The sequence below is a fragment of the Fistularia commersonii genome, chromosome 17 (assembly GCF_037954325.1).
Source record: "Fistularia commersonii isolate RoL2024-O1a breed Wild chromosome 17, RoL_Fcom_v1.0, whole genome shotgun sequence".
Classification (NCBI taxonomy): Eukaryota; Metazoa; Chordata; class Actinopteri; order Syngnathiformes; family Fistulariidae; genus Fistularia; species Fistularia commersonii.
In genome coordinates, this window is record NC_141300.1 from 3,505,916 (window position 1) to 3,524,323 (window position 18,408).

An 18,408-nucleotide genomic window follows, 5' to 3' on the forward strand; every position below is an offset into this window, starting at 1 on the left:
CACAGACTTTACCTTTATCCAGTCTGCCTTGTCCTGTTCTGAGCTGAGGGGGCATAACAAAGAAAAACATTAAAACTCCAAATAACCACTTCTGCTGGCAACAGATTCATGTATACTTTATTTAGAGATTTATAGAATTTCAACACAGATGGGCCTGTTTAGTTGGTTTTCCATATATAACTAAAATTATACTGCGTGTTGTACAAATGGCATACAATTATATACATCAGTGTGGGGTTTTGCAAAAAAACTGCACTTCGAGTTGTTGTCATTCCTCAAGCTATGGTTTGAGTTCCAAAAATAATATCAGATGTGCGGCCGTGACCACCAGTGATTGGCGGAGCATTTAAAAATATGATTCACAGAAAGTGTTGGTTTTACTCAACCCTTGGCAGTTTTCTATGATGTCACTTAAATAACAAAAAATACAGGAATGTATAACATAGAACAAAACGATAAATATAAATAAGCACCTGGCTTGCAGTTCTAACATCCTCTCCTTTCCTGACACCTGAAAGGTATACGGGTAATCCTCATTGGTCGTTTCCACGACCTTCATGCCGTCAATGCCGATCCGCGTCCTCACTGTGTACTTCGGCCCCCCAAGGCTGAATTTGGGCACGCAGTACAACAGCATGTTGTTGAACTGGCAGAAACAGAGAGAAATCATACAATACCCACAGCTATTGAAGATTGTCTCACTTTGCACTTCCTCTATTGGGCAGGTGGGAAACATTAAGACCAAAGCTAATGAGAACCGGTCAATTCTTTACACCAGGCGTGGGCAGAATTTTTGGCTCAGGGGGCACATTGATTAAAATTTGACAGGCGGGCCGGGTCAGCACAAGATACGATACACGTAAAAATAAACACATTTGTTAACAGTATGTATCAGACTCGTCCGGCATTTGTCTGAACATTGTCCGACATTTGCTTTGAAAATAAAACCAGCTTGGTTTTGAAGGCTCGGACGTTTGCTTGCATTTCACGCACAAACCGTTTTTTCCCTTGAAGTGTCACGTCCAGCTTGTTCATGTGTGTCAGTGTGTCCACAGTAAAGGCTAAATCACAAAGCCAATCTGTGTCATTCAGCTCAGGAAAATTCTCATTGATCCAATCATTCAATCATTCACATCAAGTATACATTCTGTACCAATCTTTTGCGGGCCGGATTAAAAAGACCAACGGGCCGGATGTGGCCCGCGGGCCGTAGTTTGCCCACCCCTGCTTTACACAAAAGTGACTTGAGAGGTTTTATTCTCGCTCTTCTGTGCACCCTTACTCGGAGGAAGACATGATGCATTGACCGACCTACATATTTCCCCGCAGCTCAATAAAAGACATTTTACAGCCAGAAAGTTTCTCTTACCAAGAACAGGTATCTCTCCATGGCAGAGGTGTTCCTGGCTGCCAGCTTCAGGATCTGACCCTCCTTTATAAACTCATTAGAGGGGTGAACAATGTCTTCCTCCTCACCCAGCATCTCGTAGATTTCCAGCAGCTTCTTCAGATTCTCCTGCACCAAAACAAGACGTATGATAAAGCTGACAGTGATATTACCTCTTAAAAGTCAAGAGAATATTACTCACAGATTTACGAATGGCACTGTTGGAGTGAGTAGCTGCTGTGCCAATAATCTCCAGCGATTCTGGAAAATAAGGAAATTATTAGATTAGACAGATGGAGTATGTATAAGGCATGTTGAAAAATGTCGAAAATGGATAGTTTAGCCATTACTTTCTGCATCTCGTCGGTCTGGATCGTCCTGCGGCAGCTTTTTAAGGTAGTCTTTAAGGAGCATCTCGTAACGTGGAACTCTCTGTACTGGCTCCAGCATGTGATGCTGAAGTGTCAGGCAGCCACAAACCTCCTGGCTCTGTCCAGAAACAAATTCACTTTTGAGATAGTCTTCAGTCGTGTGTCTATTGGATCTCGAAGTTTCATTATATGCCACACCTGGGAATTTTACAGCCACATCCATCCTGTTTTGCTTTTTTACATGTCCCGCTGAACAATTTTCTTTAAATATTTGAACAAGTACTCTCATTCAATATTGAATTTAGAAACTCCTTATTTTTTCCGCTTTTGTTTGATTTTGTATGGATAAGATAAGATAAGAACAACTTTATTAATACCGAAGGAAATTGTTGTGCCAGAGTTACAGAAAATATAACAGTAATAAATAATAAAAAGAAAAAGGCAGAATTAGGAATAAAAATAAACTATAAACTATAAAGTGTCTCAGTGAAACTATAAAGTGTCTTAGTAAACAAGTGATAAAACTATAAGTGTCTTAGTAACAAGTGAGGTAAGGAGTGCACAATAGTATGACAAAAGGAAAATTGTAGTGTAGCTGTTATGAAATGAAATATTGCACCGTTCTGATGATTACATTCAAAATAATGTCAGTACATTTATAGGATCATGAATGATTTTAAAATTGAATTAAAATGCCAAAAAATTCAAATATTTAAAATGCAATTTCCATTTTGTTCAAGCTACATGATAGCTAGTTGGCTCGTGCATAAAAATTAAATATGAAATGTGGCCTGCCAGACAAAATAATTGCCCACCCATATTATATGCGGTAAAGATGTAGAATGACAAAGATCTATTTTATTGTATATCTTGCTGAATAAATGTTAACATGAAACAGAAGAGAGGGGCCTTATTCTGCTTTATTGCAAGGTTCCCAATAACTTTCTTGGAACTTTTTTTTTATCTTTAAATTAGAAACCCAATTATAATTTGATTCATTAATACAGTTGAAAACATTGGAAATTGGAAAAAAAATCCCCTGCTAGCCACCCACTAAAAATGTAATTTATCGATAATAAGTTATTTTAAATTCAATTATTTTCACTTAAGGGTGGAAGCCTGCGATCCATGGTACCTGTATCTCCACAATAATGCTCTTGAACTGAGGTGAACGGTCGATCCACTGTTTCAGCAGCTCCATGGCCTTGTCGAAATTCTTCACATACTCAGCATACATCTTGAGGAAGGGTGTCAGTTTTTGCAGGATGTCTCCAATTCGAGGTGTGGAGTCCCTGCAACAAGACAGCAGAAATGAGCGTCCTTAAAATGCAGGAACTCCAAATCCTGGCGTATGGCTGTTTATCATCGCAATAGTTTTTTTTTTTTTAATCAGTAGCATCAGCTTTACAAACACATATACTTGTGCCTGAATGTAAGTGAGGATAGTTAATACGTCTCTGTAATGTCTCTGACATGAAGAACTCACCACTCTCCCATCCGCTTCTCCAGGTCTGGGAGGAGAAACTGGCTGTGAAACGTGTGAATGGAAGAGATGTTGGAAAAGATGTTTTTCACCACGTCCACGGGGAACGTTCCTTTATTTGCCTCCTCCATTAGATTAGCGCAGAAAACCTGGAGGGTGGAACGGGGGAGGGACAAAGGGCCAGAAAATGAAGTGTTAGTCAAAATAATCTCCACACTGTACATGTGAAGTTATTACCTTAAACCCGAAGTTGCTCACCTGATCCAGCAGGTTAAGTCGAGCCACGTAGGCCTTCTCTGTGTGTAGGAGCTCACTGGCAATCTTAAACAGTTTCTGTTCATTAGTTTCCTAAAGAAAAAGATGTCACATTAAAACTGTTTTCCCCAAGATTAATGTCCTCATAAATGGGTCTTAGTTTTACCAAAATATAACATGAAGTGATGTGAAAAGTTAAATAATATTCATGGATAGTGGTTCAACACTGAACAAGATACTCAACATCTGCCAAAAAGAGATGTCCTCTTTTGTGTTCACTACTCTAGCACAGTTTCACAAAAAAAAACAAAAAAAAACCCAACATCGGCCGTCGCTTTCACTAAGCTGATAACAGAAACAGAACTGAAAAACTTTTTCTCACATCAGCGGAAGAAGGCATGACACACGACTCAGACAAAGTTATAATGGTTCTATTTGTAATTGTTTGAAAGTTACCTCACTGTTAATTAATTTTGAAAATGCCCATCTTATTGTTCTCTAGTGTATTGAATGCAACATACTATTATATTCTATAATGGGCTTTGTAGTAACAATATATACTGCTCAAAAAAAAAAAAGGGAACACTTGAACAACACAGTGCAACTCCAAGGCAATCACACTTCTGTGAAATCATAGTGTCCACTCAGGAAGCAACACAGATTCATTTTGACTTGTTTTAAGGACATTACATCAAAGTTGGATCAGCCTGGAGTTTGTTTTTACACTTTAATTTTGAGTGTGATTCCTAATCCAGACCTCCATGGGTTGATACAATTGATTTCCATTGATCATTTTTGTGTGATTTTGTTGTCAGCACATTCAACTGTGTAAAGAGCAAAGTATTTCATAAGAATATTTCATTCATTCAGATCTAGGATGTGTTTTTTAAGTGTTCCCTTTATTTTTTTTGAGCAGTGTACTTTTCTAAATATGCTTTTACTGATTTAACTCAATAGTTATCCATGAACCTGTGCGAAAAATATCCCCTGTTTCTCTGTTGACATACAAACGTGAATGCTATACATAGTCCTGCTGACAGTTGTGGGTAGATTGATGTTAATGATTTTTCATCCATTCACAAAAGGATATCAAGTAAAATGAAATGTAAAAATGTCAACTGATGTTTTAAAAAGGAAGTACTATTTATCAATGTCTATCTTCCCAACAACACACTATGGCATTAAGGGAAACTTAGACTAACAGTGATGGAATCCAGTGTCAAATCAGATCATAAGTTGAGTTCAATTGTGACTTACAAATACTCATTCACAAGAAGTCCTGCATTGAAAAGGTTCCTTAAGTTTACATCAATGTGGGTCACAAAAGGAAATATTGGTAGAACATAACCCACATTTTCTATTTTTCTTTTAATTTCACACACGCTCTTAAGTCACAGTCATCTTTTGTTCATTGGCATTTCACTGTTCCGAGTTCAGACCCATCATACTTTCTTAGTTGAATGTTAGCAGCTATAGTGTGAGCAGGGGATCTTGGCAGGAAATTAAAATATGGTAGAAGGGAAATTAGACCACATTCAACAAAGTACCAGATGGTTGTTAATGTTACAAACAATAAACTGAAGCCTCTGAGAGCAGCGGACAAAAAAAAGTCACGTCGGTGTAGTGATGTCATGAAAAGTTATTGCTGTGAATCAGGCCAGGACACTAGTAGCTTTATAATGAACCTCAAGGAAGTGGGAACAATGGTCTCACTATTCCACTTAACTCATTTGTCATTACACAAGTAGACAGGCAATTTTATTTTTTTGAGATGGGAGGATATTATTTTTCTAGAGGCAAAAGTTCAATTACTGACTTCATCTGGATGTCCCAGTTGGTTGTAGTTCCTGTATGCCAAATGTGAGAAGTTCATGTCCTGATATTAGATTGGCAACAACAAACTAAAAGCATGTAGGAAATGTTAATTTTTCAATAGTAAAAACAAATACTTCTGTACGACAGGGGATATAATAATCTTATCTGAATTATAATGAGTACGCTTAAATGAACAAGTAGTGCAAATTTTAATCATATGATGCTGAACTGTATCTATATGTTATCTATTATATATTATCAATTATGCATACTTTTACTGCATTTGATATCTCACAGCATATGCATTATATATTAATTAACCTATGGGAACTAAATATAATTTGTAAAAAAACAAAAACAAAACACAAACAAATTACTCTTGTGGTATACATTTCAATAACAGTATTATTTAAGACCCACGATAGATGTTTTTTTCCCCCTCTTCTAGAAAGCAGTAAGCAGTACGAGCTACTTTCTAACAGGAAACCGACATTTTCAAGGGGCGATTGACCAGCACAAAAAAAAAAAAGTCATGCTGCAGTTTAACTATTAAACAGCTTCACTTATCTGAGTAGATATCCACTGAGTCTAACAAAGCAGCTAGATGACGAAATTGATCAAATGCCTAAGGGGTCTGTGTTAGGACCTGAGTCACGCCGAAAGAAAGGAAAATGTTGAAAGGTCCTTATCTGTTCAAAAGCGTCTGCAAATTATCTGTTGTTGTGGCTGAAGGGCACGGACATTGAACCTTGGGAAGGCACAACACCACCTTACATGCAGAATACTATCAATTTATTACTTATTTATTACTTATTTATTACTTATTTATTTATTTATTTATTACTATCAATTTATTGTAGTCGCAGGCCTTTTGCAAAGAGACTGATCTGGATGAGAGATACCTCAAATCTGTAAACAAAAGTACAAACCACATGTGCTGCTTGGACTGGCTGAGCAATTCAATCGTTAGGTCTTTGCTTTAAATAAAAACCCCTTTCCAAGTTTTTCCACACACACGTGTCTACATGTGCACATACATGGGAGTAAGTCTAACCCGACAGCTGTCGGCACCTGAATTTGTTCCGAGAATGTAGCTGTGTCGAATCTGTAAATAAATGTTGACATTTTCACTGTTGGACTCTTCAGCCGGAAGATGCGGGCCAGCAGGTGGCCCAGTCAAGCCACACCATAAATAAGGGGAACATAGTATTAAGAGTCAAATAAACCAGCGGACATACCTTCGGCTCTGTGCCCGCCTCATCATTGCTGTGTTCAATTTCGGTTTTAGTCCCATTTCCCTCGTTCTCCGTTTGGCTCTCCATGTTAGTCCACTCTGTGTGAGCAGGAGAGTGATCCTCGTTCGTTTCCGTGCTTTCGTCCCCCATATCTCCATTCATCAGTCTTGCGGTCTGTAACCTCACACTTTCATCCTCCTGCTCCAGATTATCCTCATTCCTGTCCTGCTGTATCTGTGCTACAACCCCGTTAGGTGCCGACGCATGGTCATCCTGTGGCTTGGAAAGCTTGGAGCTGAGGTCCGCAGCGGGGTGGTTCTCCTGAACCCTGCCGGCCTCCGTCTGCCTCTGAGGGTTGCGGTAAGCCGGGCTGCAGTTGGATGACCTGCTGATCTGTTTGACCGGCGAACTGTCTGTCTTGCTGTCCACACTGCTGGAGAAACACAGGAAAAGGCAAGGAGGAAGTTGATCAGCAGAGCCGCAAAAAACAGTAGGCCGATGATGAAAAAAAAAAAAAAAAAAAAAAAAAAAGCGTCGTGAGGAAATGGGAATGAGAGAGGTTTGCTTCCAGTAGCTGCTTGAGCCGGTGTGTCGATTGGGGGGAAAGAGAGAGAGAGGGGGAGATGACTGGGAAAGAGTTTCTGCATGTGAGCATGAGAGTTAAAAATAAAATAGCAGAAGAAGCACCGGGTTTCATCTGTCTTATGAGGATGGTGTGAGGCAGAGGTGGGGTGTGCAGAGTAACAGAGGTACAGTAATGAGAAGAAGGAAAGGAAAGGTACAACATCACTCCCCAGGGGTAAATGGCCTACTTGTACACACTTGGAGAACCCGATGTTACAAGATGAAACAAGAGCAAGATGGAAACAAAAGATTTTGTATTCTGTAGGAGAGCCCAAGAAAGAAAGGTAGATCAACGCCAAATAAGACAACCATTGCAATGTAAGTATTGTAGCTGCCCTCCATGTTGAATTAGACCACTTTCCTTGAGCAGAATTTCCCATGTACTCCTGCATGCAGCGGTCTGCAGAGGTATGGACGGCAAACACGTTGCAACTGCTTGTTGGTATGTCAGAGTAGTTTGAGAGGAGTTAGCGGCATTTAGGTATCTGACCAGTGGCCAGTGTCCACCTGTGACATTGAGTTCACTAGTAAAAGTTTTTTTTTTGTTTGCAGGAAAAACCCCACAACCTTATTTTTGTTGCCAAAAGCACCATCCTGGGCAAAGTATTGAAACGAGTTGTTCTCAAATTTATTTTTTCAAACCCACCTGACTATACTTCACTTGATAAAGACAGGAATGCCAGAATGTTTTAATGTATTTCTGTTAAAGTACTGGGGAATACCCTTTTGCACTCAGACCAATTCAAACAGGTGATTCTTAGCCATATGCTGCAGCAAAGTGTGCAGACAGAAACAGGAAGTGTGTATAAATAGAGGAAGGACAACTGACGAGAGAATCACTTCCAGGCTGCTAGCCACCTGTTGTTTAAACACAGAACAATATCACACTCATGGTTCAGAGGAAGACTGAATGAGACCAGAATTAGTTCCCGAGTAGCAGCTCCGGTTTGCATAGAAACAGAGTGGCAGTATTCCAGTACATGACTGTTTTTTTTTTAAAGGGGTTGAATGAGACAAGAATTAAGAGCAGCTTTGGTTGCTATGTGACACTCTGAGTGCCTTTAAGTTCCATGTGAATGAGATTAGTATATTAGTGGGCTAATTCTGTTCCTGGAAGCTGTGGGCCGCAGTCTTGCAGAGCCACTAGAGGGCTAATCCCAGATGCCTGACAATTTGAACTGGAAAGATATATTCTAATCAGCTTCGATTCAGGCCGGAAAATGAATCGGAGGTTGTGAAGAACATAGGAATATATTGTCTGACGACGAGACGGCTTGAACGAGACTTCAGACCGATGAGACGGTGCCACGTTCGACTGAATAGCTGCTGGATTTTCTTGTGAGAGCAGAACAAGGAGGCGACTGTTGTGCCTCTCATCCTCATCCACAAGCCTTCCTCACATTGACGAGAGTGCAGAAAACTTTCCCAACTTGCAGTGACACTAGCTCAAGGGAGTGTTAAAAACATTTATAGATCGCAAAAATATTTTCCCGAGATCCAAACGGACAGCCGTGACTGTTAAACGGGCCACAGAATCAGTCGATCTTAAAAGTAGACTTTGAGGAACTTAAATCAAAAATCCTACCGCATTCTCCTAGGTTTTATCCCACGACTGTCTCCTCTCCCACAACTGAATGAGGTGTTGTGATTCTCCCTGTTTAAATAAATCTCCTTTCATCCCCCGGCTAATGATTGGCCTGTGAAATACTGTCTAATCTCAGCTCTACTGGCCTCATGTGAAGTCCTGTCCATCCACCGAGAGGACTTCTGCAATCGCTCCTTGAAATAACCGCCGCAAGAGATAGGAAGCGTGAGGAAAGATTTTTGTTTTCCGTTTTTGGCTGCCGGAGGTGTCACTAGGGTTTCAAAAGCTTGACTGACGTTGCTCTGCGACAGACTCGCTTAAAAAAAATGTTATACTAAAAATGACGCAATCGGATGACGTCGTGATTTTCTAAATATCCGCGCTAAACCAGACGAACATCATTACCAATTTCCTTTAACCCCACGCCCCCGCAATATGAACCTTTCCTCTTCCGCACAGTATACTGTACAATGAGAAAGTTGGAGAATTATACACAACTGGAGAGGTTTAAATTTCCTACCTGTTCTCCTCAAAGCGGCTGATCAAGTCCGAGACCTTAGAGTGTTTGCCTCTAATTCTCTCCCGGTTTGCAGCCCCTCTTCCTCCTCCTCCACCTTCCTCCATGCTTTGCCTGAAGGGCGATTTAGAGATGCGGCCCAGTGGAGAAGAAAGCTCCGTCACTGGGCTCTGGAGATGCGGTGGCTTGGGGGGCACTGCAGAGGAAAATATAAAAATATGATGCATATACCAATTTTTTTTTTTCTTTGCAGTGCCAAGTTGGAGCAGAGGGGGGCCAGCATGAGCTATCCAACATGAGGGAAGCTACATCCAACACTCTGATAGGATCAAGAAACCACCTTTTCAATGAAACTTCTAAGATCAATAATGTGGGATTCAGTTTCTTGTGGGAGTTACATTTATCTCATCCCTTATCTGAGTGGAATGATCAACTCTGTTCAAGTAAAGAGACAAGGTTCAGAGATCACTGTTGCCATGTTGAAATCTACACGTGTGTGCATTTATACTGGGTTGCATGTTCTTGGCAAAGCATTTCTGTTTTGCGAAGTATTTAGATTTTTCCAAGAGAACGCCTGATACCAAAGGCAAAAAAAAAAAAATCCTAAATTTGAACCGAATACTAGCTCACCGCCATAAAATCCCAACCTGAGATCATTTTAAGATAAGATCAGAACAACTTTATTAATCCCGAAGGAAATTGTTGTGCCAGAGTTACAGAAAATATAACAGTAATAAATAATAAAAAGAAAAAGGCAGAATTAGGAATAAAAATAAACTATAGTGTCTCAGTGAAACTATAAAGTATCTTAGTAAACAAGTGATAAAACTATAAGTGTCTTAGTAACAAGTGAGGTAAGGAGTGCACAATAGTATGATAAAAGGAAAAATTGTAGTGTAGCTGTTATGAAATGAAATATTGCACAGTTCTGAATATTGCAGTTATTTCTTTCATACACACGTTTTATTTCATTCATTATGGATACTCATTATCTTGCAGTCAGGGTCTGGACTTGGGGGTCCTGGATCAAATCTGTCATTGGGCAAAGGAAGGGGTACATCATGGACTAATAGCCAGTTAATCACAAGGCCACATGTAGAGAATCAACCAGTCTCAGCCTCATTCACATATCTGGAATATCTAGGGTCTCCGATGAACCTACTGCATGTTTTTAGACCGCGGTGCGCGCAGAGGTTAGCAAGAAGGACTCTATGGTTTGATTCTGACCCTTTCTGTGTGGAGTTTGCATGCTCTTTGTGTCTGCGTGGGTTTCCTTCGGGTTCTCCGGTTTCCACAGTCCAAAAACTTGCAGGAGGTTAATTGTCCAGATGTGTGGATGAGAGTGCGACTGGTTGTTTGTGGACCTACGATCGACTGGTGACTGATCCGGGGTGTATCCCGCCTCTCAACCAATGACAGCTGGGAAAGGCTCCAGCATCCATACAACCTGAAGTGCAGGATAAGCACTATATATGAATGAAAGAATGGTTATCATACAAGTATTATTGTTATTGGTACTGTTATTTGTATTAGCCTTCATCATTAACGTTATTAATAGCATGAGCATTATTTGTATTATTTTTACTGCTGACTGACCTGAAAAGTGGCTCGATATGATGAGAATCATTCCTGGAATGACTAGATTCTGCTGCTTTTTGAGTTTTATGAACCCGTAAAAAAGTTTTGAATTTTATACTATTTGAAACCGATTTAAGAAGTGTTTTGTTTTTTTTTAACGTACCTTTAGGCTTAGACTGTGGCAGCGGCTTGTTGCCAGAGCCTCTTCCATTGATTCCTACTCTTCTCGTCTCAGTGGTCTTGCCAGCAACCCGACTCAGACACTCCTGCACAATTGGCGAAATACCAGACTTGTGTGAAAGGCTGGTGTCGAGGACTGAAGGACCTTGAGAAGGAGAGAAAACATGCCTATTCAAAGTTCAATTCATCATCACTTTTTAGAAAGGAAGAACATTTGTTTTATCTGACAGACAACATTAGCAGTTTTAGAAAACTTGTCTGAAAGGCTAATGAATGACATGACTGAAGAGAATTATTTAGTTGATTTTAATATAAATCTTGAAAAAAGTTACACTCTCTGTTTTTCATGAAGCTGGCTGACATGACAGAGAGTGATAACACAGAGACTCCCTGTGCAAAACACACTAACGACAGCGGGCATTCTCTTTTGCATGGATCCGATTATTGATCACAGCAGGGTAATTAATTTCTCTCCATACCAATCATTAGCGCAGAGCTCTCTGACGATATGTAGTCTATTATGAAGAAAGGATGGATTTGAAGCTGAGAATGATCCCACCAAGATGCAACACAGTGTGTATCTTCAATCCACTTTCTGCTCATTTACGAAACTCTATGTAAGATACTTGACACAGACATAAATTTACAAGCACACACACGCACGCGCGCACACACACACACACCTCAATTCCAATGAAGTTGGGATGTTGTGTAAAACTTAAATAAAAAAAGAAGGCAATGATTTGTAAAACATTTTCAACCTATTCAGTTGAATACACTACAAAGACAATATATTTAATATTTGAACTGATAAGAGTTCTTTTTTTTTTTTTTGCAAATCACTCATTTGAAATTTAATACCTGCAATTTATTCGAAAAAAGATGGGACAAAGGAAACAAGAGGAAAATTGAGGAATGCTCAAAACGCACCTGTTTATTATATGAATATTCCACGGATAATTTCGAAACAGGCGAGTGTCGTTATTGGGTGCAAAAGGATCGGCTGAGGTTCACCACCTTGTGAAAAACTGTATGAGCATGCCATTTAATTTTTCATCATCTTCGGTCCATTATATTGTCAAAAGATTCAGAAAATCTGGAGAAAACCCATACTGATCACCTGTGACCTATGGTCCTTCGGACAATTCTGCAATAAAAACCGGCATTTTTGTATAAAGGATATTGCCAGTTGGGCTCAGGAATACTCCAGAAATCCTTTGTCAACAGTTCTACAAATGTAAGTTAAAACTACCATGCAAAGCGAAAGCCATACATCAACACCCAAAAACGCCACCGGCTTCCCTGGGCCTGAGCACATCTGAAATGGACTGATGCGAAGTGGAAAAGTGTGCCGTCGTCCGATCAGTCAAACTGTTTTTGGAAATAATGGACGTCATGTCCACCGGGCAAAAGAGGAAAGGGATGGGACAATCTAGAGGGGATTGTTATCAGCGCAAAGTTCAAAAGCCAGCGTCTGTGATGGGATGGGGGTGTCAGTGCCCATGGCATGGGGAACTTGCACATTTATGAAGGAACCATTAATGCTGAAAGATACATACAGGTTCTGGAAGAACATATGCTGTGTTCCAAGCAGCGTGTTCTTCAGGGACGCCCCTGTTTATTTCAGCAAGACAACGCCAAGCCACATTCTGCACGCTTTACGTGTGGCTTCCTAGTAAAACAGTGCAGTCCAGACTTGTCTCCTATTGAAAATGTGTGATGCAATATGAAGTGTAAAATACGACAATCGAGACGTTGAACTGCTGAGCAACTGAAGTTGTACATGAAGCAAGAATGGGAAAGAATTCCACTTATCAATTTGTGTCTTTTGTTATTAAAAAGAAAGGTGATGTAACATGGTGGTTGTTTTTACACTTTAATTTTGAGTGTGATTCCTAATCCAGACCTCCATGGGTTGATACAATTGATTTCCATTGATCATTTTTTTTGTGTGATTTTGTTGTCAGCACATTCAACTGTGTAAAGAGCAAAGTATTTCATAAGAATATTTCATTCATTTAGATCTAGGATGTGTTTTTTAAGTGTTCCCTTTATTTTTTTGAGCAGTGTACATACATACACACACACACGTTTATAAGTGGCATGTGTCCGTTTCTTGGGAAATTAAAAGCTTGAGATTTTTATTGAAATATTGATATCTAAATTTTGCTGTCTCCTAAGGTATAAGCTGATCAGTGTAAACAAAACAAAAAACCACAACCCTAATTTTTTTAATGCCATTTTCAACTTGTCAAATACAAGTCTAGGTGGTTTTTTGTGGCTCTCAAAAGATTCATTGTCTGTAATTCAGCCCCAGCATTGACTATATTCCAAATAAAAAAACCCAATCCCCCCTTATCTCATCAATGGAGGGGCCGTCATGGTTTATTAATCCATTGTGGTTAGTCATTGCTGCAACTGCATCGATTTGATAGTAAAGCTAATCATCCAGCTGATGATCACCAGCGAGGTTTTACCCAACCAGCTGGTCCCAGATGGTGTGGCATCCGTGCTCAGATAAGGCAGAAAGGCGGTGTTAAATGTAGTCTACATCTGTCCTTTTCTGAATGTGCACATGTGCATGCATGCGTGAGTGCACAGACGCATGCAAATTCACACACCTACACACACACACCATCAATTCAACATATCAAGCGGTCATCCTGACATCCAGAAGTACAACACTTAATTCCCATAAATGGAAGTACATTGCCACTGGCCAATGGACTGCCTACTTATTTTACAAGCTATTAGTCCTTTTCTTCACCATTTAAGGAGATTACTAAAATGGTTGTGCGTGATGGGATCAGTGGGGTAAACACTGTCTATTTTTAGAAGTAAAAGCACAAAATACGAAGGTTTATTTTTGCGTTACACGGAAAAGGCCTTTCATTGTTGTTACCCGAGAAGAAGAGGTGCTTTATTTCTTATTGTGGGATTATGATTTCTTGATATGTGTAATTGCAGCAGATACTTGAAGCTTTTTCAAGAGACAATGTGTGTTCTCTTCAAACATTACTTGACTCGTTTGTTAGTTGAGTTCGTTAAACTCTCACTTTAGTAAGTTAGTGTTAGCTTTGGATTAGCATCCTGCCGTTAGTGTATAAACACTAAATCCCTCCAAGTACAACTGACTCAAATATTGATAACCAAAACAAAAATTTGAGTTAATGCTTGCCCTTTCATGCATGCTGACTTGGAGTCTTCTACTGTTTGGCATGTAAAAAGATTTCAATCCAGTGATGGTACATTAGGTCATTTTAACATTTTCTTCAAATTAACTGAATCAAATAAAAAATCTAATCTAATCCAAAAGTAAACCTTTAATAATATGTGTATGCAATTTGTTCAGTCTTTAGACTGAAAGTACCTGGACTTAAATTACTGAGATTAATATTCAGAGCTCTAAGCATCAATATTGTGGTGTCCAGGGATGTTCCTATGAGATGTGATAGGCTGAGAGGTGAGATATGTAAATAAGCCCAGTGGGGTGGGATATAGGATAAACACCACATGACTGTCATAACCACTTTAACGTCATAAGACCCAATCTCTTGTTTTGTATACATTTTTAATTCCTCTTTGCCATGAGGGATTATTGAGAAGTATAAAAACTCAGAATCATCTTCTGACTTAATGTGGTCTGAATTTTAAAATAACAGTTAACACGACCTAAAATGCAATGGCCATGCATGCAGATGCCAGGTCTTAGGCGGTTTAAAGAGGATTTTTATGTGGTTATTCGGTAACGTCTTTATTATGCCTAGTTGTGCTGTCAAATGTTTAGTGCACGTCCAAGCCGTGAGTGAGCCACACATCACCTGCTGTCCTGTCTTTGGTGTATTAAAAATAAGAGACTGACTCTTGAAATTACTAAATAGCAAAGGCCACAGGTCATGACTGTTGCAGTGCAAGGCTGCGGGAGAGAAGTTGAAGCAAGTTGCAGGAAAAGACAGGGTCATTCATTTGTAGGAGACTCAGACTAGCCACCCGTGCAAATTATTATTTCTCATGATCACTGACACCTTCCTAACTTAAATGCTGAGTTCCATTTTCCGTTTTCTTTTTTGCCATTTGATCAGCTTGTCTTTACATGCCCTTTCAGCAACCTGACATCTTTGCCCTTAAAAAGATAACCCCCCCCTCCCACTCTTGCATATTTCACAATATGTAATCAGGGAATAAATACTCTATGTTCAATATGGAGTTACCTTCCAGATGCAACTTTCTTTTTTTGGTCTCTATGGTAAATTCCCACTCGAAGCTCCACATATAAATGTATTTTCTCCCAAGGGAAACTCGTTCTAAAACAGAAAGTGAAAAAACCCACAGAATCATATAGTCACGGTTTCTATTTTTACAACTTGACCGTAATTGAAGACAACAGCTCCGCTAAATGTCTGTCTGGAAACATTCCCACGCTGAATGTATGATAGCAGACTTCTAAACATGGCTACAAAATTACCAATCAATTTAAGCGGCCTCAGGAATTCGTGCTCAGTTTCCCCTGATGACCACATTATGATATCATAAGTAAACATCCGGCACAGAGTTATACGCCATTCTGTAATGTGCAACCCCAAATCAAGTTCAACCATATGCAGATTGTGCACCACAAACAACATATATCCTGGAAGATTGCAGGGGGTCTCACACTACACCGCCTGTCTCCATCTCCTAGGGGTGTTATTAACGTTGTCAAACACTGCGTCCGCAGGACTATTTAATCACCTCCCTCTTGCACTGGGGAAAGTAATAGAGTTTTTTATGGTAAGTAGATTGAGGAAAAAAAAAAAAAGGGATGACAGTCTGGGTAAACAACACCTATTGGACACGATTAGATGAAAAAAAGGGTAGAATAATACAATAGTCCTTCAAAGGATCCTGGTGTCACAAGAAAGATCAGTGCAATGAATGTAATCAACAGCAATTTTATACCTCTTTATTCGTAGTGTTGTTAAAAACTGCTACGGATAGTAAAGTGTTATTTTTTTAAAGCTTAACTGACACTTGTTTGGCTGACATGCACCAATATCACGGAATTGAAAACTGTAATGTTGATATTAGTGGCAACATTCTTAGAAATAACATGTAAAGTCACTAGAATATGTTCTTGCAGCAAAACCCCCACTATATTAGATTAGCAGTCAATTTCATGTTATTTTGAACCTTTATTTTGACAGATACAACATTGCTATTGCTTACAAACATCTCGCACCAATATAGTATTGTACAAGGAACCTATGTTTAATGCCATTGAGTCACAAGGTAAACATTCAGCTTTAAGGATATCCAAGCAAAATATATATATACATTGTACAATTAAAATGTGTGGAGAATGAGCCTGTTCATGTTGAGGCTTTCTTTGCTCAGAGAGGCTTCACATTTGTGCATATTGGCTGAAATAAGTGCCGATAGCAATGTACTTGTAAGTGATAATAGATAGAATCGGGGCCAAGATAGTTGCGTGAAATAAGGTTATTACAGCAAATACAATCATCTGTCTGAGCCACAGAGAGGCAATAAAATCAGTTATTTCTGTTATAGAAAAACCATGATATTCCCATTATCTAAAGAGGATCCCAAGGCAGAAAATGCTATTCAGGGAGACACACACTGATTTTGGTGTCTTCAAATGAAAACAAGTGCAGCGTTACAGACGCTGCATGATAAATAAGTTAGAGCCAGCCAATAACTGGTAGGAAAACCGATTCTCCTCCTTGGTCTGTGTGACAAGAACGAGTGTTGCTTGGATCTGCATACGCCTTGTGTGATGTTTAAACCAAAGTAAAGACATGATGTCTCTTTGCAGACCCTGAAAAACTGCAAGTACAATTGAGCCTGTGCTTTGGCTAATGTCCTTTATGGCAGGGCCTTCCAGGCTTCTACTCTCAGAAGATGTAGAAGTCATTACATTCCTCTAAAATGTCATTATTACAGTTATTATTGTTATAATTATTATTATGATTATTTCTATGCAAACCAACCATAAGGCATCTGGTTCTATTTACATTTTCACCTGTCTCCCTCTTGTAAAGCGTCTTTGAGTATCATGATAAGCGCTATAAAAACCTATGTATTATTATTATTTATAATAATCAAAATATGAAATCCATGAAAGGAGAGATTTCCAACCATCATAATAAAAAACAGAAGTAGATTTTATGTCCTTTTGTTTGAACTGAGAACAGAGGATTCGTCAATACTCAAAGACCTTTAGTGAGCATCAACACAGTATTCAAGACCAAATTTGTCGCCAACGCAATAACCATCGGGTCTAAAATATCACTTTTTAAGGTGAAGTCTTCAGATCAGGCCTTGATCTGCCTTAATTTTTTCTCCCTCCTCCTGTTTGTAAACAGGGATAATGTACACATATGTGTAAATATGACCTCTGTGACCCCTTTAAAAGAAACCATACCCATATCATAGTATTAGTGGGCAGGCAACATAGCAATGAACAGAGTTAAAAGTTAAATTGAAATGATGAAATATTATAATGGAACCTCAGATGTTAGTATTCAGCTTTCTGTCTCCGTTTATTGATTGTTTGAAGACACAGGACGACACCAGATCAGCACATGATCCACGCGACCTCTGTCATCTCTTCTCAACCTTTTCATGCTTTGGACCCCAAAGTAGACTCAAAAGCATGGACACACCTCTGAATCTACTTTTTTTAAAAACTACTGTTACATTTACAGACCAGTCTTTTGACAACAAAGTGACGTCGTTGGCTATCACCTGAATGTCCGGAGGGAAATAATCTGTGGTGTCAAATGAGCAAGCAAAAGTTACAAATAAAAGATTATGGCATAGAAATTTGCAACACATATTCTTACAATTAGGGTCAAGACTTCTTTAATTACAGGTGCACTACTTTTTAAATGATAAAAAAACTAACCTTGTTCATCCCAGTGAGAAGGCAACTGCATAAAGAATAGCAAACCTTAGGGGCTGGTGTTTGATTTTAATAATTTAGATACTTGAGTTCCAGACCCAGGTATTGGACAACATGTTTATCATTCAAACACAAATATATCTTTGAGCATTATAAATCATTAAGAAAGATTATTATTGAGACAGCAGAGCATGTGATCTGTTGGTCCCAGTTATTTATAAAGTTTCCTGTTTTCACTGTTCACCTACAGTGCATATACCCCCAAATTGTCTACAAACAGGCTAAAACCTCACATTATATTATCCATCATGAGCAGAAACTGGTTAATCATTAACTGGTCATATAATCAAATTTTTTTGTCACACGGAGTCAACTGTTTTTTTTTTTTGTTTTTGTTTTTTTAAATGAGCTCACTACACATTGAGATCACCACCTCCCCGGAGGGATGGATCCTCCAGATCTGCCGAACTGTTCCTG

At 39.2% G+C, this 18,408-nt stretch overlaps 1 protein-coding gene across 10 annotated transcripts in view; it reads right to left on the minus strand.

The window, feature by feature from the left end:
• fgd4a (FYVE, RhoGEF and PH domain containing 4a) overlaps positions 1 to 18,408 on the minus strand; it is a 59,145-nt gene that overhangs the window by 6,097 nt on the left and 34,640 nt on the right. For 8 of the 10 annotated variants that reach the window (XM_086162565.1, XM_086162568.1, XM_086162569.1 and 5 more), the window contains 11 exons: positions 11,014 to 11,175; positions 9,276 to 9,468; positions 6,550 to 6,979; positions 3,500 to 3,589; positions 3,245 to 3,390; positions 2,894 to 3,050; positions 1,738 to 1,876; positions 1,590 to 1,648; positions 1,370 to 1,516; positions 474 to 646; positions 13 to 43 (listed from right to left, as the gene is read on the minus strand). In XM_086162565.1, coding sequence (XP_086018691.1) covers positions 13 to 43; positions 474 to 646; positions 1,370 to 1,516; positions 1,590 to 1,648; positions 1,738 to 1,876; positions 2,894 to 3,050; positions 3,245 to 3,390; positions 3,500 to 3,589; positions 6,550 to 6,979; positions 9,276 to 9,468; positions 11,014 to 11,175 — 1,727 coding nt within the window. Of the gene's footprint in view, positions 1 to 12; positions 44 to 473; positions 647 to 1,369; positions 1,517 to 1,589; positions 1,649 to 1,737; positions 1,877 to 2,893; positions 3,051 to 3,244; positions 3,391 to 3,499; positions 3,590 to 6,549; positions 6,980 to 8,755; positions 8,832 to 9,275; positions 9,469 to 11,013; positions 11,176 to 18,408 lie in introns of those variants that run through there. The other 2 variants (XM_086162564.1, XM_086162572.1) reach the window with 2 other exon arrangements.